The sequence below is a fragment of the Loxodonta africana genome, chromosome 1 (assembly GCF_030014295.1).
Source record: "Loxodonta africana isolate mLoxAfr1 chromosome 1, mLoxAfr1.hap2, whole genome shotgun sequence".
NCBI lineage: Eukaryota > Metazoa > Chordata > Mammalia > Proboscidea > Elephantidae > Loxodonta > Loxodonta africana.
In genome coordinates this window covers 148,985,252-149,009,492 of record NC_087342.1, presented here as the reverse complement: position 1 = coordinate 149,009,492, position 24,241 = coordinate 148,985,252, and the positions used below count along the sequence as shown (strand labels likewise).

Below are 24,241 nucleotides of genomic sequence, written 5' to 3'. Positions count from 1 at the left end.
GATAAAACATATTGGGAGGGGAACAGACTGAAGGTGGGGTCGGTATGGAGATAAGAGTTGTTTGGATATAGGAGGTAGGCAGTTGAATACACTAGTCTGGAGCTATGAAAAGTTTGGTTTTGGAGGTATAAATTTGGGTTTGACAGGTGTATGGTTAATTCTAAATGCCATGGAGCCAACTATATATTTTAAAGAGTGCAGAAAGATATACATGATCTACAGGTCAGATACTAGGAGAACTAGGAATGGATTTAGAGATGGAGCAGCCAGAGTTTAAGAACACCAAGAGAAAATGTTGCCAAAGAAACCAGGAGAGGATTTCAAGGAGGGACTCATCAACACTATGGAATGTTTCTGAGGCAGCAGAAAAATACCCAACAGATATTGAAACATGAAAGAGACTAGTGACCCTAACAAGAGCAATTTCAGGACAGTCGTAGAGACATACAAAGGGGTAGTGAAGGAGACGTGAGGGAATGCCGTGTATTTGTATAAAAAACGATTCAAATTAGTTGTAAAAATGTTTTTTGTTGTTAGATGTCTAACCCGAGTCTCCTGCATGGAAGGTTAAGAATTTTGCCACTGAACCACTAATGCCTCCTATTAGCTGTAATAACCCATGGCCACTGAGTCGATTTGAACTCATAGTGACTCTATAAACCAAACTTGTTGCCTTCGAGTCAATTCCGAGTCATAGCGACCCTATCAAAAAAAAAATAAATAAATAACCCATGGCCACTGAGTCGATTTGAACTCATAGGGACTCTATAAACCAAACTTGTTGCCTTCGAGTCAATTCCGAGTCATAGCGACCCTATAGGACAGAGTAAAACTGCCCCATAGGGTTTCCAAGGAGCACCTGGTGATTCGAACTGCTGACCTTTTGGTTAGCAGCTGCAGAGCCACCAGGGTTTCCCACAGTGACTCTATAAAACAAAAACCAAACCAAACCCGTTGTTCTTGAGTCATACTGACACATAGCAACCCTACAGGACAGAGAACTGCCCCATAGGGTTTCCAAAGCTGCAAATCCTTAAAGATGCGGACTGCCACATCTTCCTCCTGTGGAGTTGCTGGTGGTTTGATCGAGCGACCTTTCAGTTAGCAGACGAGTACTTAACCATTATGCAACCAGGACTACCTATTTTAATAGGGACCAAATGGGTTATAGTTCAATGACATCAAATGGATTCCCCTCCTTCGCCCCCCCGCCCCACTTCTTTCAAGATTAGTAGCTACTAGTGCATATCTATAAGCTGTTGGAAAGGATCTAGTAAAAGAAAAGATTGATGAAGTGAGGAGTTAACTGACAGTTCTTGTGGTGGTGAAGGAATGGAATCCAGAGAGTACAAGGAAGGATTAGTTTTTAAATAAGTAGTAGAAAAGGGTGCAGATACAAGCAGGTGTGTGGATTTGGTGATGGAAAGTTAACAGAGTTCCTATCAAGTTTCTGTTTTTCAGTGAAATATGACAAAAAGATCATCAGGTAAGGGGAGTAGGAAATATGAGAGAAAAAGTGTAAGTCATAAGCTTGGAGAAACAAGTTACAAAAAGTACAGAAAAATTGCTAGGCATTGTTGAGAGTCTACCTAAGTTTTGAGATTATAAACCCATCTGATGGAATACTTTTCTTGCATTCAGCTGCTCAGGAGTAGGCAGGTTTGGGGATTTTTCGAGGAAGAGTATGAGAGGGGCAAGACCTGAGGATATCTGCAAAGGACTGTGTATAACAACTGGGTCTATTCTCTAACCTGGCCAAGTTCAGGATAGGAGTTGAATACGGAGCAAGTGATAGGGTTAACTAGTTAGTAGTTGTAATGAGGCAGAATTAACTTTTAGGGGAGGTGTTTTGAGGTGAGCTGGAAGGAAAAAGTTGGTGGTTGCAGAGAAGGAATCTGAATTCAAGATCTGGAGGTGATACAGGTTTTCATTATGACAATGTATAGGGCTCCCATTTTCGGAGGAACAGATCACTGAAATGAGGAGCACTTTTAATAAGCAAGGCTATTGGGGACTAAAACAAGCTATTACCACTTTCTTCATGGAGTGGTAGTGTTGGGAGGCACAAATAACAAGTAACAAAAATAAATAAAAATGTTGTTATAAATAAAGGGCCTGTGAAACAATTAGAGTGGTCTGGGCAAGTCTCTTTGATGAGGTGACATTTAAGGTGAGACAGATATGGAGTCAATCATACAAGTAGTGCAAACCCTGTTTGTGTACTGGCTAAGACCTATGGCTGCTAACCACAACGTCAGCAATTCAAATCCACCAGGTGCTCTTTGGAAACCCTTTGGGGGGTGGGGGGGCAGTTCTACTCTGTCCTATAGGATCGCTATGAGTTGGAATAAACTCAACGGCAACAGGGCTTTTTTTTTTTTTAAATACAAGTAGTAAAAGAATAAGCATTTCAGACAGACAGGACAAGTGTAAAGGCCCGAAGGTGAGGACAAAAGCTTAGTATGTGTTCAAGGAAATGGAAACAGCAAGAAACAGAAGTAGGGTACCAGTGTTTGGAGAGGTCAGCAGGGGCTTTGAGTAAGGAGATTGGATTTTAGTTAAATCACTCTTAGCTGATGTTCAATACTTTTTGAACGCACAGTGACATTCAAAACATTAACAACCAATACAGCTGGGGAAGCAATCAATTGCAGTGGATGAATTGGCCAATCAGAATAATCACCCATTGTAAACAGCTGGTACGGGCGCATTGGTGTACACCTTGACTATTTGGCCTTGGCTGAACAAATGCCATTTTAGATCAGTGTTGCCCAAAGTGTGTTCCCAATTCTGTGGGATATACCTAAGTATTAAAAACAAAAACAACTTCAAGGTCATTTAAATCTGGAAAGCCCTCAGTCTAACAGTAAACATGTTTCTTTATAATAGGACTTCTAAGTCCTTAATATGCCAATGTACACTGGATTCTTTATAAGAGGGAATTATAACATGCTATAGAATTTTTTAAATCACAGAACACACCTTCCACTCTCCTGGCATCCACTGCAATACAGATTTTAAATAGACTGCCTTAGACCACCCTACTTTTAACATCGCTCCTATTCATGAGCCTGTTGCCTATCTTCATTAACACTTTCTTTCTTCTGGCTTCCATCATAGTATTTCAAGTCTCCCTACTTCTAATAGCCAACTCATCCAATCTGTCCTCTACAGAGTGCCAATTATATTTCTAAATTAACACAGAAAAAGACTAAATATGGCATACAAAAAACTTCATGATCTGGCCTGTTTACCTCTTTGGTTTAATCTCCTCCCTATTTTGCCACACATGCCACTTGCAATACAGAAAATGCACTATGCTGCTTCATACCTCCAAGCCTAGAATTACCCTTTATCCCCTGACCATCTGATAAACACTCGTTCATCTTGCAAGACTCATCCATCTTCTCTACAAAGACTTTCGTTAAACTGCTCCCCTCCTTTTCCCAGAATAGGGCATTTTCTCTTTGATGTCTCCAGCTGTGATTTTTATATGCTTCTATCTTAATACCTAAGAAGCCCTGGTGGCACAGTGGTTAAGAGCTCAGCTGCTAGGCTGCTAACCGAAAGGTCGTCAGTTCGAACCCACCAGCCGCTCCTCAGGAGAAAGGACCTGGTGATCTGCTCCCGTAAAGATTACAGCCTAGGAAACCCTATGTGGCAGTTCTACTCCATCCTATAGGGTCACTATGAGTCAGGATGGACTCGACAGCACACAACAATCTTGATACCTGTAATAATCGTGTTTACCTGATGATCAACATTTGCCTTGTTAAAAATCTATCTCCATCTAGCCTTTAAAACAATGAATTATGCTGAATTTAACATTGCTAAAAATTTCCTGAATTGATAGATTTCACTTAAGATAATGACGTATCTTGAATAACATGGTTCTGATCTGTAATATTATAGTTCTTTGGGTTTAAAAGAGGAAAAACCTATTTAAAAAAAAAAAAAAACTGATGAAAACTTAAGCAAATTCAGGCTGTAGGAAGAAAATATCTCAATAGACTGAGGAAATATATACCATGAAAAATATACTTGCTTTTTTAGTAAACAGGCATTATCTTCCATATCAAATTTTACCAACATGCTGTTCTATAAATTCATCTATTTTACACCATAATTTGATTTTCCTGTTCCATGCTAAAAAGCCCGCTTTCCCATAATTACTTTTAATATAAAGCACCTGGAATATAAAAAACTTAACTCAATGTTGGCAAGCTCTCCCCCTTCTTATGTGGAAGAACAATTACAGAAATGTCTAGTGGTCAGTTTTCTTAAGCTAGTAATCAAAAGAAAAGCCAAAACTGGCATTTTCATTTAATGATGGCTCATCACTACATTTATCAGGAAAAAACCTACTTGCTACTGCAATATTACATAGGCAGTTTTGCTGAATGCCTACCTTTAGGGGTTAGGTCAACTTCTAAGAAAATCGTACAAAAACATTCTGTGGTTAACAAAAATTTAATATCATTTAGTTATTTATTGTTAATTTGGGCAGGAAAAAAACATGTATTATTTATTGTTAATTTGGGTGGGGAAAAAAAACATGTATTAGCCACCCATAAAAACAACTTTTATTTTAATAAATAACAGTGGGCTTACCAAAGGGTAGGAATTTTAATGTGTCAAGTTTTATGCATATTGGTAATAAACCTTAAGGAGGTGAAATCAGGAGTTATAACCAATTAGGCCCTAAAAATAAAACTATAATAATAATAAAACTTTAAAAAATATTTTCCAAAAGAAAATAATTCACTCCTTGACCATGCTTCTTTATTCAGAGTACCAGCAATTTCAGTTAATGTTAAGTGCTTCATTTTTCCTGAAATATGATGTTGCACAGGGAATATACACATTTTCAGATCATCACAATATCTTCAATATCTCAGGCTAATAATATTGTGAACGCAAATTTTATAACAAACACAAAGTCAAAAATCAATACTACTATTTATGGCAAACAGTAACAAAAGTAGATCTTGAAAGGGTGTTTTCTTTTGTTTCCAGTACTGATTTTGGTTGGACTTTAAATGAAGGTCATAAGCTCTCCTGAACCTCTACTTCTGGCTGTGAATCCACAGTATAAATATGGTGAATATAGCTAAATTATAAGAGCTAACTATATATTGAATAACCAAAATAATCAATTATAACAACTAATACTGCTCTTGCAGACCAATCTAATGAAAAAAGTATCATTAGATATGGTGGGAAAATACAGACAAATCTGTCAATCTAACTTCTATAAACAGTAAAATCAAAACATCCAACTTCCTTATAGAAAGTGTTTTACCTATGTAATTATAAATGTTAAGGACTCTTGCATTTTATAAACACAAGATGGGCTCACTTTGATGATATCAATATTAAGATTTATAAAAATGTTTAAAAAAATCTTTCCACAAAAGTTTATACAGTTTAAAGCTATACACCAATCTATAAATTTCAGAAAATGGAGGGGAAAAAACAAAAACAAAAAAACCACCTTTATAAGATCACATGTATAAAACAAGAAATGAAATGTGATTTTATTTAAGGCAATACTGGGCTACTTCACAAATCACCACCTCAATATTTACACTGCTCCACACTACTAGTTTCTATCACATCACAGAGGATTTTTTTTTAAATACCAAATGTTTAAAATCTTCAATGTAGTAAAATCTTTATTCACATTTCCATTATATTTCATGGATCATAGTAACTATATCCAATTGGGGGGGGGGGACAAAAAACTGTAGGTATAGGAAACTGCTAAAGAATCTGCCTTAATTTCATATGAATACCACCCAGAAATCTTGGATGGTAAATTTACAAAGCAGAGCAAGATGTCAATATAATAATGTGCCTAGTCTGTGAAAAGTAATCTTGAAACCGTCTTGTAAATAAATGCATGTAAAAATCAACGGACTATGGCAGAGTTTCTAGCTTTAGTTGAAAAAGTTCTTAATTTAAAACAATAAAACAACTTGATCACTTAGTTAAAAACTTGATCACTTAGTTAAAAATTAAAATTCCAAATATAAATGTGTCATTTAATAGTTTAGACTTACAGACTGCTGGTGGCAGCAAATGATTTACAATAATAAATATATACAAAAAAGGTATCTACAAAGAGGACTGTTATACATGAGCAGTGACCTGGTGAAACATACCAATCACACAGAAATGTCAGTTTAGTTCATGGAAAGGGTAACTGGTTGATAGAAATTTGAGGTTTAGCTCAACTATTTACAAAACTGAAGTATTGATTCTGTTCCTCAAGTCCCATAGGGATAAAAACAAAAAGTTTTACATGACAGATGTCATGTTTTTTTTTTCTTTTTTTTTTTGTTGGCCAGGTTAATTCATGTCAACAACAATAACAACAAAAATAATGAAAAGGTTTCACAATTCTAGCATGCTTGATGGCTTCCTACTTAAAATAAAATGGTGAGTGATGTATTTAGAGTACATTAGTTCTCAGTACTGCCCTCTCCCTGTGGCTTTACCTATACTAAGGTCTTTCACAGCACACACATCTGTGTCTTTTGGATGTATTTCAAGTTTTTTCAAACTAACGGTAGGTTTCATTTCCTGGAGCTGCTTTAAGACGAGCTCAGTGCAATCTTTAAGAGTCTTGTCTAAAACAATTTTTACATTATTACTGCACTGAAGCTGTGACGGATTAGCAAACTGTACAAAAGTTTCACTTTCTTTACAAGAACATACATGATTTCCATTAGTCACAGCAGTCTTGTCAGTATTTCTTCTTGAATTTGAGTGAGCTCCTCTTTTAGTTCCACTATTTGGATGATCTTTATCAGTATTCTTCTTCTGCTTCACTGCAGACTCCTCAAGGAACTTGAGAAATGATACTTCAAATCCCATTGGTTTAAATGAGCTCCAGTCAAAAGATGCAGGGTGGTCCTCAGTGGTTTGAATTGCAACAGCAGTTTCTTCTTCTTTATGCATGCTATTTAAATCAACTGCCAATGGTGCTTCAGTTTTTTCAATTTTCCTCTTTTTATTCTGTGAGACATTTTTTTCTTTATTAAGTCTTTTCAAATTACTTGCTTTTTGTTTCTCTGACTGGCAGGAGTTATTTTCCTGAAAATCATTACTTACACTTGAAGAGGTATTAGCTTGGGCCTCTACACTTGTGCTGTCTTCATTTATTAGTTTGGTAATAAATAACTCTGTTAGCTCATCCATTTCATCTTTTTCATTTTTTTCAACTTCCTTCTGTGGAACCGAAGCTGTTCCTGAGTTATCATTGCTCTCCGATACACATACGTCAGAATCTTTTACATCACTTTTATCGACTTCTTGCTCAGAACACTTTTCCTTAACTTGTGAGTTACAACACCGTTTGAAGACAATGAGAAGATTGCGGTGTTGTGATGTAAATGCTTTAGATAATTTATGGCACTTATAATGTCTAATTATATTGCTTTCACTTGTAACAACTGATGTACACCCTTTTATCATACAAGGATACTGGGTTACAAATCTGCTTGTACACTCAGATAAGGCATCGTTTCTAGCCTTTATAGAATACACATGCTTTCCACGTTTCAGAGAATAAGGCTTATTTTCTTCAATCTGCACAATCTTTGTGTTCTTGCTGTCTAAATTATTTTTTTTCTTTCGTTTGGTTTTAGGCATTTTGATTCCTTCCTTTCCAGATCTGCTGTGTTTTGTCCCTCGATATTTTGGCTTTGTTTTTTCTTGATTTGCCTTGCTTGATATATTCTCCTGACCTGGTGTTAATCTTCTTGGCCGAATCAAATGAGCTTTATGTTTGTCATTATGCTTGTTAAAAATGTGTCGGAGGAGATTAGACCGAGTCGCATATATACGATCACAGCCTTCACAATCACACTTATATATGCCATCTTCATCTGCTTTACTTGCCCTTAACCCGATGCCATGGTCTGCTTCGAGATGGACAACATAGTTCAAGTAAGTTGTAAATGAAGATTTACACTCTAACTGATCACATGGAAATTTCCCAACATCCACAGCTGTGGTCATACTTTCAATTTCCTCAGGAGTCATTTCATGAAGTTTCATGTAATGTTGTATTAGGCCAGTGATTGCCTGGAAAATTCGAGAACAGTCACTCACCTGACATCGAAATTCTTTCACAGTTTGTTTAGTTTCAATTTCTTCGCTTTCTTTACCAGCCTCACTTTCTTCTTCGACCTCTGCAGAAAATGCAGGTAGATCTGATTTGTGTACAGCCTGGTAATGAAGAATCAAGTTTTGCTGAATCGTAAAGGCAGCAAAGCAACCCTGGTGAACACATCGATAAGGTCTGTAGGAACTATATCTTGTTGGAAACTCAAGGGACTGGGAAACTGGCTTCTTGCGTTTTTTCTCCTCCTTTTCTTTTTTATGCCTCCTAGTTTTCCGTCCTTTGGTTTGTATGTTTGTGAGAGAATTTGTATCATGTTGTTCGGAAGTAACTGTAATCACTTGCGCAGAACTTTCTATATTTTCAGGACTTTTTTTTTCTATAAGCTGATTTTCTGGGACCACTGCTACATTACTGAGGGTATTTTCCTTCTTTGCTCCCAATTCTAAAGCAGGCTGGAATTCCTTTTGATTTTCCTCTGTCATAGCTAGTTGTTTTTTGACTTGTGTAATTCGTGAAGCTGGCGAATTTTCATTCTGAGGTTTTCTTCCGTAAGGCCTTTTTATTTTTAACTTTACCATTTCTTCTGTTGTAAAATGATGTACCAACTGACAGTGTGCCCGGAGATTAGAGTTTCTTGTAAATGTTTTTGTACATGTAGGTACTACACATTTAAATGGAGCAAATTTCAACTGGTTCTTCTTAATTTCAAGAATCATTTCTGGAGTGTATTGATGAATTTTACCATAGTGCTTAAATAGTGCATCCTTTGTCATAGCACTGTAGTTACAGCCTTGGTTTTGACACACAAAGGGTTTATTAACCTTGTCACTAAACTGAATGTTATTTACCATTTCAGAAACTGGCTGAACCACTGAGGCATTTGGAGTTGATGTAACAGGAGTGGAAGTCAGCGTCACTGATGTATTGATTAGTACACACTGGGATAATGGAGAGGAGAGGTCATTTTCTAATTTTAATTTCTGTAAGCCTTCTAGGATTTCCTGTATTTGATCCACTTTATGCAATATGTCAGATTGAGGAATGTTATTTTTTGTCGGCATGACTGCTATGAAGGAAGGAAACTGAGAAGAATCAGGTAATTTGTTATTTTGTGCAGTGTTTACTGAAGGAAGCTGAATATTATAACTCACTGGTACGTTCTGTGATGTTTCACCAACACTCTGAGGTCCACTTTTTACCTCAAGTATTTGAGAATTCATTGCAGTTTTAATAATTTCAAGAGTCTTTTCAAAGTTTTGTATAACATTGTCTTCAGAAATCTGCAAATCGGAATTTACTGAAGTTGTGCATGAATTCAAATCCATCATTTGGGAATCACCATTTTCAGTTTTTAATGTTAAAGGCGCTAACACTGTATGGGACTCAAGATTGGTTTTGAAGTTTTCTTTTACATCAGTCATAAATAACTGATTGTCAACATTATTTAGTTTCTGTGTTAGATTTTCCACCAACCCCTGAGGTTCACAATTTGGAATTACGTTTGAATGAAGGTTAGTAGTTGGTATTTCAATACTCTTTGCTATGAGTCCCATTGCTGTTAAGTCACTTGTTACCAAGTTTTGGGAGGCACTGGGTGCAATCAGTGGAGGAACAGCTTTCTTTCTTCTCTTAGAAGCACTGTTTCCCTTTTTATTTAAATGACTAGACCTTGCATTCTGGGGACCACTTATAACTGAAACACGTGAACTGGTACTGGTAAAATTTTGTGAAAGCCCACCAGAATTAGGAAATGAACTAGAGCACAAACCATTTTCAACAGTCTTCAGTAGTAAGTCATTTGCTGGAAAGACAGGCAAACTGCTGCATTCATCAATGGAGGGAGTTTTGGAGTTTGGTGTCCTATCCTGGCTTGTCAGCAGGGTGTTTGGGTGGCATACAGTCTGCAACAGGGGTGGCACAGTTGGATTTGGCATCACCACTGCATTTATTTGTGCTGTCTCTGAGATACAACCTGAGGGAACAACATGAGAAAGCATTTCTGAACCCTCAAATGTACTGGGAATGCCAGCGGTTTCCAAAGCCTGTTTAATGATTTCACTTCCTTCTTGGCTAACACCGGTATTAAAGTTAGTCACACCAGTACGAGGAAATGTACTTGGTAAAAACGTTGATGAGCGAGTTTCAGCAGCAAGAAGCTGCAAAAATGATGGATCTTTAAAACATGCTTCTGGACTAAAAGCAGACTGTTGTGGCTGCTGCAAATTTACTGCATTTGTAGAGAGAATCATGCTGGCAAGAAGAGAAGGCTGTCCGTTACTCTGTAAAAGTTCTTGGGCAATTTCTGCTCCATCCAGTGGCTTACAGAAAGATCGTTTAGACAAGTGTCCACCCAGTGATCTGGGATTAGTAAAAGCCCTGTAACACCTGCTACAAATAAATTTTCCATCTCTGATAATTGCAGGCCATTTAGCCCTTTTGTTTTGCTTGGGTTTTCTTTCCTTCCCATTTGGACCCCGTCCACGGTCTTTATTAACTTTTTCAGTTGCAGACTGTTGGGCACTGGTGCTGTTGAGGTCATCTGCAACATTTACTTGTGAAGGAAAAACTGCATTTTCACCATTACCCCCCTTTAGGAAGGAGGAATTGGTGTTTCCTTCAGTTTGAGAGGAAAAATGATTTGCATTATTTTCCAGTTGGGAAAAAACAGAATTAGTCCCACCATCTGGTGGTGAAGGGAAGAGAGACATTGAACTACTTTCTGCAGGCAAAGGAAGGAAAGGATCTGAGCCACTGTCAATATTCAAGGGCAAAACGGTTTTGGTTAGATCTTCCATTTGTGCTGGCAAGGTTGTACCAGATAAATTTTCCAGTTGGGAACATAACATACCACCTTGTTCATTTTTGTCCTGAGAAGGTATATTTGGATTTATGACACTTTCCATCGAGGGCAACAGTGGAGTTGACACATTTGTTAAATGAGCTGGAAAAATGGAAGGTGAGACATGCTGCAACTGGGCTGAACAAGTAGGATTCCCACTGGCTTTGGTTTGTGCTGCAAAAAATGCATTACTGGAGCTGCTCACCTGTGGTGGCAAAAAATAAACAAACTTTCCATTATTTGGTGTATTTAGGTTGTTAGATTTCTGACCTCTTTTACTTTTGCGCTGCATTTTAAATGCAGCATACTGGTCAGGGTGTGCTGTCTTCATGTGTTTCCCAATACTCTGTGAAGAATTATAGGTTCGAGTACATCCCTCAACCTGGCAACTGAATTTCTGAACTGGAGCTTTTACAGGCACTGATGGAGTTCCTAAAGAACTATTTAGGTTGGGTTGTGGTGGAACAAATGCGATACTTTCTAATGTCTTAAGAGGTAAGTTATAAAGGCCGGATGATGTTTTAACATTACCTCCACAGTCAAGCTTGGAAGTTGGCAAATTGTTCTGAAATCCTGACTGATTTTGCACAGAAAAGGTCATTAAGTTGTTCACTTGTCTTTCTAAGTTCTGTGGGGTAAGGTCACCTATTTTGAGGGTTTCTGAATTTACTAAAGAATTCTGAGTAATCTGAGCTTCATTAAAGCAATCCTGTTCTTTTCTCTCTTGGAAACCTGGATGACACAAATCATTGCAAGTATCTTCAACCGGTGTATGTAAGTTTGTGACCAGTGATTCACCAGGGCCTTCTATAGTTGAGTTTTCTTGCTTTCCAAAGTTATCCTCAACCCCATGATTAAGAGACACTTTGATGGACACTGCTACTTCACTGGCCTGAAGCAGAGGTGTGGTAGCAGGGTTTTCCAAACCATTTGACAATGGTCCATCGGCTTCCTTCAGTACAGGGACAGAAACCTGGTCTTGTTCAGTCATAGCTGATTCTGCCTTACTTTTATCCCAAGTATCACTTCTATCTTCTTGTAAGCTGTTTTCAATGCTATTTTCTGAAGGAAGCATAGAGCTCTCTTTCGCAGTGTTTCCTTCTACGTTCTGATTCACTCTGGAAGGCTGAAGAGAATCTCCAGATGAATTAAGTTGGTCTTTGGGAGGCAAGACTGTTTCAGGAGGAGTGCTGTGATCATCCAGATGCTTTTCTAGTTCACTCTGAGAACGATAAACTTTACCACAACCCGTGAACTTGCAAGTATAGGTATTATAATGCTGTGCTTCATGATCATATAGCAAATAAGCTTCTGAAAAAATTCTGCCACATTTAGGAAACATACATTTTGCTCTGAACACTTGATGCTCCTTTCTGTGGGTTAAGAGCTCTGCATAACTGTTAAAACCGGCCTTACACTTCATCTGTATACAGATATATGGCTTACTGCCACAATGCATTTGCAAGTGATCATTGAGATGAGTAACACTTACAAAATGCCGTCTACAGTACTGGCAAATAACTTTTTTGCTTTGCATTTCAAGAAAGCGCTTGGCATCTTCATTATCCTTATGCCCCTTTACATGAGCAATCAAATTTTTAAAGTACTTAAAGCCCTTTTTACAAAAAGTTACAGGGCAATTAAATTCATTAATAGGTACTGGTTTCTGGACTGGGATCACTTCTGGCTCATAAGATTTATCTTTGTCATCATTTTCATCATCTGAACCATCATTGTCATTAAATACTATGAAATCTGTTGAATAGAGACTATTCTTTTTTATAGGCCTTTGTTCCTGCTTGGTCACAGCATTATTAGTCTTCTGATTCTCATTGGTAGTTGTGACCTTAGGAGGCCTTCCCAATCTTCTTAATGGTTTCATAGCTGCTAGTCTCTCTTTACTAGATTGTTTAACATGCAATGTGACATGAGGAACAAAAGTTTCTTTAGAATTAAAGTTCTTTGCACATATGGGGCAACTGTAAATCCCGTCTTTGTAATGTTTCTGAGCATGTCGTACTATTCTATGACCAAGGAATTCTTTGTCACATAGCACACAATACTGCATGTAGGCTTGCCAATTCCTAAACCTAGCAGATATAAATCCTCGCTCTCTTAATTGTTTTATCTCTTTCTTCTTCTGCTTATCATCACAAATGCCTTTAAGAAGGTCAGAATTAGCACCAACTCCACCAGAAAGTCCATTCACAGAAGTTTCTTTAATCTCTTCCTGGTAGTCTACTACCTTCTCATATACTTCACTGTCATTTAGTTCATCTATTGAAGACACAATGGATGCTTCTTCTCCCATTAATGCCAGACATTGTCTTTTCAAGGTTTTCCAATCCCAGAATTCTGGATCAAAAGGCCATTGAGTTTTCAATACAAGTAAGAGCTCACAACGTAGAGAATTTGGTATTGGAAGATTCTCTTCATCATATTTCTGGTCCGGCTGGTTATACAACATTTCCACAGCATAATATGCATCTACTGTAGGCTCAATAAGAAATTCACTCAGTTGACAGGCACGTTTAACTTCCAGATCATCAGGCAACAAGCACGAAATGGTCTTGCAAATAGATATTTTCACTTCAGTATTTTCTGTAGATTCCAAGCGAAGAGCTTTTACACATAGTTCTATACAAGTGGCAAGTCCAGCCCCTTCAGTCTGTGAAAAGCAAATAGAAAATGTTATTATCATAATAGCCGCATATGAAAAGATGCCCCTTCTAAAAGCACTGCAGCTTAGTCTGGCGGATGTGCATGTGCACGTGTGCTTACGTGTGTGTATATATGTGTATAATGAACTGTACAGAATAGCAGAAAAAGCACTGGAGCCACAAGATAAGACTTGGGATGTGAAATGACTTAATAGCTAGGCAAACTTGGAAGTTATTCGACTTCTCTGACCTTTCATATTCCACTTACTAAATAGGGGGTCATAATAGCACTTAAAAAAAAAAAAACTTAATAAAATTGCTGTGTGTATTAAAGATTGTTTCTAAAGTTTCTGCGATAGTTTAGTATAGTGTCTGACACATAGGAAGTGATTTATAGGCAGTCATTACCTGTATCACAAATCTCATATCCTAAGTTTTTATTTGTAATCCTTATGAAACAAAATACTCTTAATCAAATTACAGAACCAAGAGTATCTCCCTATTTCCTGTCTTATTAGTAATGAAAGAAGAATTTCACTTCTAACAGAAAAAGTTATTCAATTCTTCATAATGGAGAATCTATTGCTACCATAAAACTGAATGTCAAATCACCTACCTCATGGCTAGACCAACTTAAGCAGGAGGAGGCAAAAACCCAATAAACTTTTTCTTTTTTTAGATTCGCATCTTAAACTATTATTTTGAGAAAAGAGCAGTAATGAAGGTAAGAGTCACTTGAAACATACAGGAGGAAAGAAGAAGATGCATTTTAAAAGGTTAGAAGGGAACAGGAAAATATGAGGAATCAGCCAGCCATGGTATCTGGCCACATCCATGGAAATGTGGTATACGTAATAAAGGATCAAAAGGCAAGAAAGAAAGACAAAAGAGGCAATAGGACCTGTAGTTTCACAGATCAAGAGGAAAATAAATTTTTACTAGAACAGAAGCTTAGATTTGTGGTCCAAAGGGAGAGCGAGGGAAGAAGGCTGTGATACTGAAAAAGGGGCCTTGATTCTAGGAAAAGCAAAAGTACAAAGACCAAAAAGATAATGGGCAAGAAGAAAAAATACAAAGAGACCTATTTTGAAAGTGAAAGGAAAGAAAGGACAACTGGGAAGAAATGGCCCCATATGGGTGTCTCTAGCATCTTTAAAGATCTTTCACAAAACTTGTGTAGTTATTTTGTACTATTTTGATGACATGTTCCTTCAAAGCAGTGCTATATTTGCTTCTGCTAGGTATGACAGGGGTATTACCAGCCCAGGGCTCCGTCTCTACTTCCTTAAACCTTACTTACTTGGCATGGGAGTTCCTGTACTATGTAGACAGGGTAAATTTGGACCTCAAATCTGTGTGAGTGAAGACCTATGGTTACAACTTCTTAGATGAAACATTTTCCCCTGACCCAGAACACAGATGGGCATACACAATTTTCCCTATCATCCATCTGTGTTAGAAAATGTATATTTTTTCTAGTCTACCTTTTCAATGAAATTATAGTATTTCACAGTTGTCAGCTTTATATACAGGGCTTCAGTTCTAACTCTCTACCTTGAGAGGGCCCAAAGCCTTATCTCTTATCCCCATATAGCTATCTCCTGTCCCAGTGTGAATATGAAAACTCAAACTCCTTGGTCACTGCAAGTAGTAATACATCCCAACCCCCACCAGGCTGGAGAGGTACAGCATCAGCCCAAGCTTTCTACTCCAGTTTTTAGGTTCTTCTTCCTTTGAGGCCCTAGAAATTTCCCTAATATTCTTGCAATCCCAGATGCTAAACGTTAAAAAAAAAAAAAGTTTGTTATATTTTATCAAGTATTTCTGGATGTTTTGCAGTAGGAGGGTTTTTAGATAATCTAATCTGCCATACTGCTAGCAAAGGAAGATATCTCTCTATTCCTCTTTAAACTTCCCAAGTTCCATTACAGCCAAGTTATCAAAGTAGTATAACATCAAGGAGCAACAACTGAAGAGTGATAAAATGTAGGTGTGATGTATACTGCTTTTCTTCAGACCAAGAGCAAGCCCCTGGCTCTCATTTGCAATTTCAAGTTTGTATATCAAATGTCCTAAAGGGCTAATAAGAAAACAAATGTTCAAAGCACTAAATGAAGTAAAAAACACTCAAAGATGTGCCAAAATAATAAAAGTTAAAGTCTTTTATTAAAGATAATTTATATATTTTTAAATTAAGAAATTAATGATTATTCTTACCTCTGAATTAATAACTTTAATCAAGAAGAAAATGTGATATACCGTCTTGGTTAATAAAGAAAGTTGACGACACCTCTCTAGATACACTTGTATGGATGGTTCTACTCTTTGCTGTAATTTGCTCCAGAAGAGAGTAAGTTCCCTAGGAAAAAAAAAAAAAAAAAAGTTGGCGCAGTTATGTAATAAGCATAGACCTTATCAGTCCCATCATTACATTTGAAATAAAAACTGGTTTTAGATTCCATTTCTACATGTGGAATTAAGTTTAAAATAAGGAAATAGTTCCCACTTTTCTAAAGATTAAATAAAATTAAAATATGATTTATCATTTTATTGATTAATATTTTTCAATCCCAGAGAAACACTACTTTTAATCAGAAAAGCACCTGACATTTAAGCAAATTATACAAATGGTAACTCTGAGCCACATCTCATCTTCAACAATGTAATAAAAAGCACAAAGTATCAATGCCTTAATCATTTTCAAAAAACATTTACCTCTTACCTCGACTTCCAATTTAAATCTAAAGCTAACTAATAAGGTTACTAGATAAATGTTAAGAATCAATGATGACACAGAACCTATGTAAAGAAAGTAATTCATCTGTTGTAACAGTGAAATAAGAAATCAAAAAAATAAACTTTAAAACGTACTTCAAATGCAATAATAATATATTTTTCATAGAAAGAAGTCCTACTGAGGTGATGAGTTTTCCTCCTTTTAACCTATTATTTCTCTTCTGTTCTCCATGATTAAATTCCATAAAAATCTACTTTCTTGCTTCTACATTTTTCATTTTCCAGTCCTAGAACTGTAGCCTTTACACCGCCTACCTGAATAACATTCCCATTTACTGATTTTAACCTATATATTGAGGACTTCGAAATCTCTCTCCAATCCTGACCACCTTCGCCTCTCTACTTCTTTAAAAGACTTCTCTGCTTTGATGCCTTCTGAAACTTGAAACAATGTATGAAAAAAGATTAACATTCTTTCACTGACACTACCTCTCTACTTTTTCCTTCCTCAAGAATGTTATCTTCTTCAATATTTTTTTCATCTGATCCCACAACCAAAAGGAAGCCTTCATAACTTCCCAGCTGAACTATTTAATGGCTTTCTAGCTGATTTTCTTGTCTCAATTCTGTTGCCACTCCCTTCCCCAACTTTGCCCTCATTCAGTCCCCAATCAATTCCCAACTGTTTGTATTAAACAGCTTCTTAAACATAAACTCTATTTTGCTAACCTTCTACTCAAAAGCTTGTAGTAGACTGCTTTTGTCTTATTATATAAAATCAAATACTGATGTCTTTTTGCCATTTAACACATTAATTTCTTAGTCATCAAAGATATTTATGCTATATTATACCTAGAAAATCTACTTGTTTTCCATAAACATACCTAATATTAGTGTTGACAAGATAAATTAGCGATATTAGCTAACAGTAATTTAAGGCAGCTGATCATCTTAGGCTCCTTGGTTAGCTGAAGTCAACGTCTCTGCCAGTTGTAGCTTCACAAAAGATTACATATACCAAGCTTTGGCCACTTGGAAATTTACAATACAAAGAAACTTATATTGAAGAAGTTAGTGAGCAATACTTATTTTTCTAGGTGGAAAGTGAACTATATTTCCACACATAGATGGCCAACAGCTAGTTCTATAGCTAAAAGGGTTCAATATGCAGAGGGTAAAAAAAGAAAAAATACACACATTCAATTATAGGTTGTTTGCATATCTGAAAATTTTGGTTATGGCATTAGACAAAATAAACCTTTCTTTCACCTTCTAACATTAAAAAATGTCCTGCGTGGACGATCACTATTGGTATGCTAAAGAATTGTGTGTTCCTTAATGCTAAAAGTACAAAAAGATTTTAAAGTTTTGAAATACTTGATTAGTTTGCACAAAGTGTATCTAAAAATAAGTTTTTTGTTCTGCAAAGACCTTAAAATATGTTCAAAAAATGTTCCTAAATTACCTAAATTCTCATAACCTTTCTGTATTCTTATTTAACAAATTTTTCTTAAAAAAAGAAAATTAACTTACCAAGCACAGTACATATCTCCTTGTTGTAGCTGACGTGATAAAAACGCAGTACATAAAACAAGAGCACTTTTTTCATCACCCTCAGATTCTAAGTTACAGATCATTTCTAGTGCATCTTTGCAATCAACTTCTGAAATCTAAAGAAAAAGGATATACAAATACATCACAGAATGGTGTTACATAAGGATGTGTAATAACATACTACAAAATTTGCATTAGAAATTTACAGATCATTTTCATCAGTAAAGCTTCATTCACTTTACATTATCAGTTCACAACTGATCATTGCTGGGACAGAGACTGGGCTGCAGTTAAAAAAAAGTCTAATATAGAAATTCTGGAAGAATATTCGGTAACACAGTACAATCAACTATTTTTGAGAACTTCACAAGTATTCATTTACATGTAAAGAACTGATGTTAATTATAAGCACCCTCACCCATTAAAACAAATCTATGATACTGAAAAGAATGGATGTAGTACTTGTATTTTCCTCCCTTTTGGTCTAGTGATTTAAAAAGCATTATAAACGAAAGACACAAAAAGGTCTACCGTGCATAGACTAGGTAAACTAAGTGTCTATTCATCTGAAGAATAAAACAGACAATATGAAACACTGTATGCAACTATACCACCTTTAAATTAAGCTCACCTCAATTTTCTATAAACCTCCACTATTTTTCTTTTCATATAAATTTACTCCATTTCAAAGCCTGTCAACAGACATGCATGGGTAAGTATAACCTAGACAAAGAAAACTTGCTTCATTTAATTAATTATGCATTCACATCTATTGCTTATTCTTATTTAAAAAATTAAAACTTATTACCTCATTATCATGATATACTAAATAAAACAAACAGACTTTACCTCTGCTCTCTACAAGCATATGGGATGTGACAAACAGCATACAATCACAAATCACAGGTGTTCCACAGAATAAAAAGGTTAATTTTAACATGATAAAGTTTACAGATGGCAAAAAGAGGAACCGGAGACCAAATATAGACCATTAGTGCTAATACACCAGAGAGGTGACAAAGGCCCTCCTAGCTGATTTTCTATCTTTTCTCATCAATTTTTGAGTAAGAGAAAAGAGTCAGTGTGAGTGAGTGTGTGTGTGAAATACAATGTGTTTAGGATTTGGACAAGTATCTAAATGAGGATGGGGGTGATCCTGAGGTAGATCTTTTATAATGAGGAAAAAGGCTGCATGGCAGCATTCAGAGGTTACATTCTACACATTAAATTGGATTAGAAAACACTAAGATAATAAAAGACTAAACTCTGTATCTATGTGTTTAACAGCAGTGATTTCTTTAAGGATACATGAAGTTAGTGGCAGACTTAAGGCCAAAACCTAAGTCTTGATATTCCCTGGTGCAGTGCTCTTTTCCCATTATACTCCTCTGCCTGCCTCTTTCTAACGAAGCTTTACGTATAAGTGACCCCATTTAAACAAACAAAAAAGGACTTAGAAATATATATTTAATATATTAAAGTATTTCTCAAGTATCTACAATATAAACATGTCAGGCACCTGATATATATTATTATTTAAACATAAGTTTTCTTCTAGGTATGTATTATCAGTAACATTTTATACATAATGAACTGGGACACAAAGAATTTCTATATTTGCCCAAGTCACAACAGTTGGTTAAGCAGTAGAGCCACGAATAAAATGTCTGACTGACTTCAAGGACCCATGCTTTTTCCATTTCTTCCCATTACCTTTTATTAAAAGCTGCATTTAAACTTAAAACAATTACCTAAGCACACCCATTAACACAAATGTTAGGAAGCTGAACCATGAGTTTTTTTTCCCTCTCTTTAATTTTTCATATGATGTTAATGATAACAGAAATAATAGCTACCATTTATTTACTATGTGTCATCTTCTTCAGAATACTATTGCCAGTCCTCACAACAGCTTGCCTGGTAGATACTACTATTTCTTTTCAGGGATAAGGCTCAGAGAGGTTAAGTTACTTGTTTAAAGTCACATAACTAATGGCATTTCAACCCAGGTCTAACTGCAAAGTCTGTGCTCTTTCCAGAATTCTATATGCACAAGCATACTGAAGCCCTTTATTGCCAAATACTGATTTTTACATGTTTCAGGTTTAACAAAAACCCTTATTTCTTGGAAGTTTGATTTATTTTGGGTCTGATTATTTTCGTTGTTTTTCTAAAATCTATTTAACAGCCAGTGCTGTTAAATAGTGCAAAATGTATAACTACATATAAGAAAAAAATTTATTTTCCCAATCATATTACCATCATTAGCTTACACTCAGTATTTTAAAAAATATCTATTTGTACACATGCACAATCACCTATATGCATTTATTCATATGCATACAACATACCAAATAAAACATTAGGTACAATAATATAAAAAACCTCACTTTTTAAAGTCATACTAATGAAACAATTTTTACAGTTCACTTGATTGCCTTCATTTTCCTGATGTGCCACTAGATGGCTGTCTTGAAAAATATGACACTAAAAAGGATGGCAGGATCAATGATACCGTATTTACACTAATGAATGGCTGAATTAAAATTGTGAAAAATTAAATACAGGTCAAATATAACCATCAATGGACAATAATTATTTTAAAAAACCAAGGCAGCATAACATAGGGACTACCAATATATTATGTACATAAGGATTACACATATATCATATCTATTCTCCACTGCTTTAAAAAATGAGCAAAAATTTTAAATGCTAGAAAATAGAACTGCAAGTGAAATATTTAAAACCAATTAGAAAGATCTGTTTATTAAAGACATACTATGCTAAGTCTCTTTGTAAAGAAAAACAATCATTTATAAAACAAATAACAACTTTTTATATTTAGATATAGCTCTTTATGCCAGGTATTAAAAAAATATAAAACATTTAATCAATATTTTATATGTATTTACCAAGGGTACTTTTAAAATGTATTGCCTCTAATCATGTTTCATGCATAATCCCATGCTTATCAAATTTAATCTTCTTTTCCATCTAGAAAAGAACTTAAAATGTTAAACCTCAATCATAAAGAAAATGCAAAATCAAACAATTAGCGACTATATCTTAAACCCTCAGGCTAGCAAAGATTTAAGACTAAAAATCTTTATTGTTAGCATGGGGAAAGAAGAAATTTCATACATAGTTTTTGGTTTGGTTTTGATCCTATTTGTTAATTTAAAAATTTGTAGAGTATTTGATCCAGCAATTCCACGTGTAGAAATTTACTCTACTTCCAACAAGGATGCAAGGATGGATCAACAACGCAACAAGCTAAGTATCTGGATAAAGATAATACAAATCTATACTACAGAATTATGCAATCATGAGACAAAATGAGGTTGATCTATATGTAATAATATGGAAAGCCATCTGTAAAAAGACTAGCAGCCAGAGTATATACACATTTTGAGCACATAAAAATAAATTATGTCCACAGAAAAGTGTCAGGAAGGTTATATAACAAATGTCCAAACTTAATAGCCTGGTAGAGTGGAAAGGAGTCCTGGTATGGCAGTGGTTAAGCACTCAGCTGCTAACCAAAACACAGAGATGTGGTAGTCAGGTTCTGTAAATATTTACAGCCTGGAAATCCTATGGGGCAGTTCTACTCTGTCCTGTAGGGTTGCCATGAGTCAGAATCCACTGAACAGCAATGGGTAGAAGAGTGGAAAATGGGAATATACTGGTTAGGGAGAGACAAGATAGAGGATTTTACTTTTTTAACTTCTGTTTATTTTTATTTATTTATTTTTTTACAACAAAACCAATAGTATTATTGGATCTAAAATGAACAGCGCTAATTTTATTTTTACTAGTTGTCCCAAAAATCCAGGTCAAAGCTCATTTGTTCCAGAGAATCCAGATAAAACAGTCATTTCTCCCAGCCGCATTCTCTGGCCATCTATCAGGGCTAGCTGCTCTATCACATTGAAAATTCTGGGAAACAGTACATCCCTTGTCTACTAGCTTATCTGGAGAATGATTTCCTCAGAAGGAGGACCATCAGACCATGAATGACTCCTTCTAACAAAGCCCACTTCCCACCATCCTCCTAGGCAAGGGTGAAAAACTCAAATGCTTACAAGGACTGGGCAGGTAAAATAAATGAAGTGGACCATATGAGAGAGACAGCATACGATGTCTTTGGCTGATTGTTCCAAAGGGGAAAGTGATCTATCTCTTCTCTTGGGGCAGAAATAAAATGGTCTTGGTGACAGCCAATCTTAACTCACTTAGTTCACAAGAATACTGAAGAACAATTTTTAATGCATTTCTAACAGAACAGTATCAAGTATAACCTCCAAGCAAAAGGGGACTTTTAATAACAAGGAATGAGTAGATTTACACAAACCCTGTCCCTTTTTGCACTATGTGATCTATTCTTGTTTCAGGAATGGGGTATACAGAGACCTTATGAGCGCTGCTTAAAAACATGAAAAGTCTTATTTTCAACTGTTTAATATGAGAAGGAAAAAAATTCTCATATGACATTAGAGGCACCTGGAGTTCTCATAGAGAATTTTCCTGAGGATGTTCCAGGGCAGGCTGGGCTGCTAACTATTCAACTTTGGATAATTAAACCAAGAGGAAATTTGCATTTAGTATTGCAAGATCAGGAAACCTTCGTGGCATAGTGGTTAAGTGTTACCGTGCTAACCCTGAGGTCGGCAGTGCAAATCCGCTAGGCGCTCCTTGGAAACTCTATGGGGCAGTTCTACTCTGTCCTATACGGTTGTGTGAGTCGGAATTGACTTGACAGCAGCAGGTTTTGGGTTACTGCAAGATCTTCTGAATATTTAAAGTAGCTAAAAAATATGTATTTTTACTCAAGACAATAAATTCATAGTCTTCAACTTCAAAAGGCACTTCAAAGCTAACCCAACAACCCTATGTTTACACAGGGTATGAGGAGGTATGCTTTTTTAGGGCAGGGCCTATGCTGTGCTTAAGTTTAGCCTCATTTGTTCCCAAGTATATCAGAAAACATAAAATTGATTTAAATCTAAGGAAAGCAGTAGACCCTCTCAAAAGCTTTGTTACCACCATTCATTGCATGCACTTCTCCCTCCTAGAGGGAGTGTTCTAAAACCTCCATCCGCATCTCACTTGTAATAAATTCTGTTGTTAGTTGCCGTCGAGTCGGTTCCGAATTATAACGACCCTGTGCACAACAGAATGAAACACTCCCTGGTCCTGCGCCATCCTAACAATTGTGGTTATGCTTGAGCTCACTGTTGCAGCCACTGTGTCAGCCCACCTTGTTGATGGTCTTACTCTTTTCCACTGACCCTGTACTCTGCCAAGCATAATGTCCTTCTCCAGGGACTGACTACTCCTGACAACATGTCCAAAGTATGTAAGGCACAGTCTCGCAATCCTGGCTTCTAAGGAACATTCCGGTTGTACTTCTTCCAAGACAGATTTGTTCCTTCTTTTGGCAGTCCATGGTATATTCAACATTCTTCGCCAACACCACAATTCAAAAGCATCAATCCTTCTTTGGTCTTCCTTATTCATTGTCCAGCTTTCACATGCATATGATGCTATTGAAAATACCATGGCTTGGGTCAGGTGCACCTTAGTCTTCAAGGTGACATCTTTAAAGAGGTCCTTTGCAGCAGATTTACACAAAGCAATGCATCATTTGATTTCTTGGCTACTGCTTCCATGGCTGTTGATTGTGGATCCAAGTAAAATGAAATCCTTGACAACTTCAATCTTATCTCCATTTATCATGATGTTGCTCATTAATCCAGTTGTGAGGATTTTTGTTTTCTTTATGTTGAGATGCAATCCATACTGAAGGCTGTGGTCTTTGATCTTCGTTAGTGTTTCAAGTCCCCTTCACTTTCAGCAAGCAAGGTTGTGTCATCTGCATAAAACAGGTTGTTAATGAGTCTTCCTCCAAACCTGATGCCCTGTTCTTCATACAGTCCAGCTTCTCGTATTATTTGCCCAGCATACAGATTGAATAAGCATAGCGAAAGGACACAACCCTGGCGCATACCCTTCCTAACTTTAAAGCATTCAGTATCCCCTTGTTTTGTCCGAACAACTGCCTCTTGATCTATGTACAGCTTCCTCATGAGCACAATTAAGTGTTCTGGAATTCCCATTCTTTGCAATGTAATCCATAATTTGTTATGATCCACACAGACAAATGCCTTTGCATAGTCAATAAAACACAGGTAAACATCCTTCTGGTATTCTCTGCTTTCAGCCAGGATCCACCTGACATCAGCAATGATATCCCTGGTTTCACATCCTCTTCTGAAACCGGCCTGAATTTCTGACAGTTCCCTGTCGATATACTGC

At 36.3% G+C, this 24,241-nt stretch overlaps 1 protein-coding gene across 5 annotated transcripts in view; it reads right to left on the bottom strand.

Moving 5' to 3' along the window:
* Window positions 1-4,760: 4,760 nt before the first annotated feature.
* The window catches only part of ZNF292 (zinc finger protein 292), a 111,215-nt gene continuing 91,734 nt past the window's right edge, over window positions 4,761-24,241 (bottom strand). For 4 of the 5 annotated variants that reach the window (XM_003404363.4, XM_023544017.2, XM_023544021.2 and 1 more), the window contains 3 exons: window positions 17,900-18,036; window positions 15,848-15,989; window positions 4,761-13,638 (listed from right to left, as the gene is read on the bottom strand). In XM_003404363.4, the coding sequence (XP_003404411.2) occupies window positions 6,472-13,638; window positions 15,848-15,989; window positions 17,900-18,036 (7,446 nt within the window). In that variant the 3' untranslated portion in view covers window positions 4,761-6,471. Of the gene's footprint in view, window positions 13,639-15,847; window positions 15,990-17,899; window positions 18,037-18,551; window positions 18,619-24,241 lie in introns of those variants that run through there. The other variant, XM_023544025.2, reaches the window with a different exon arrangement.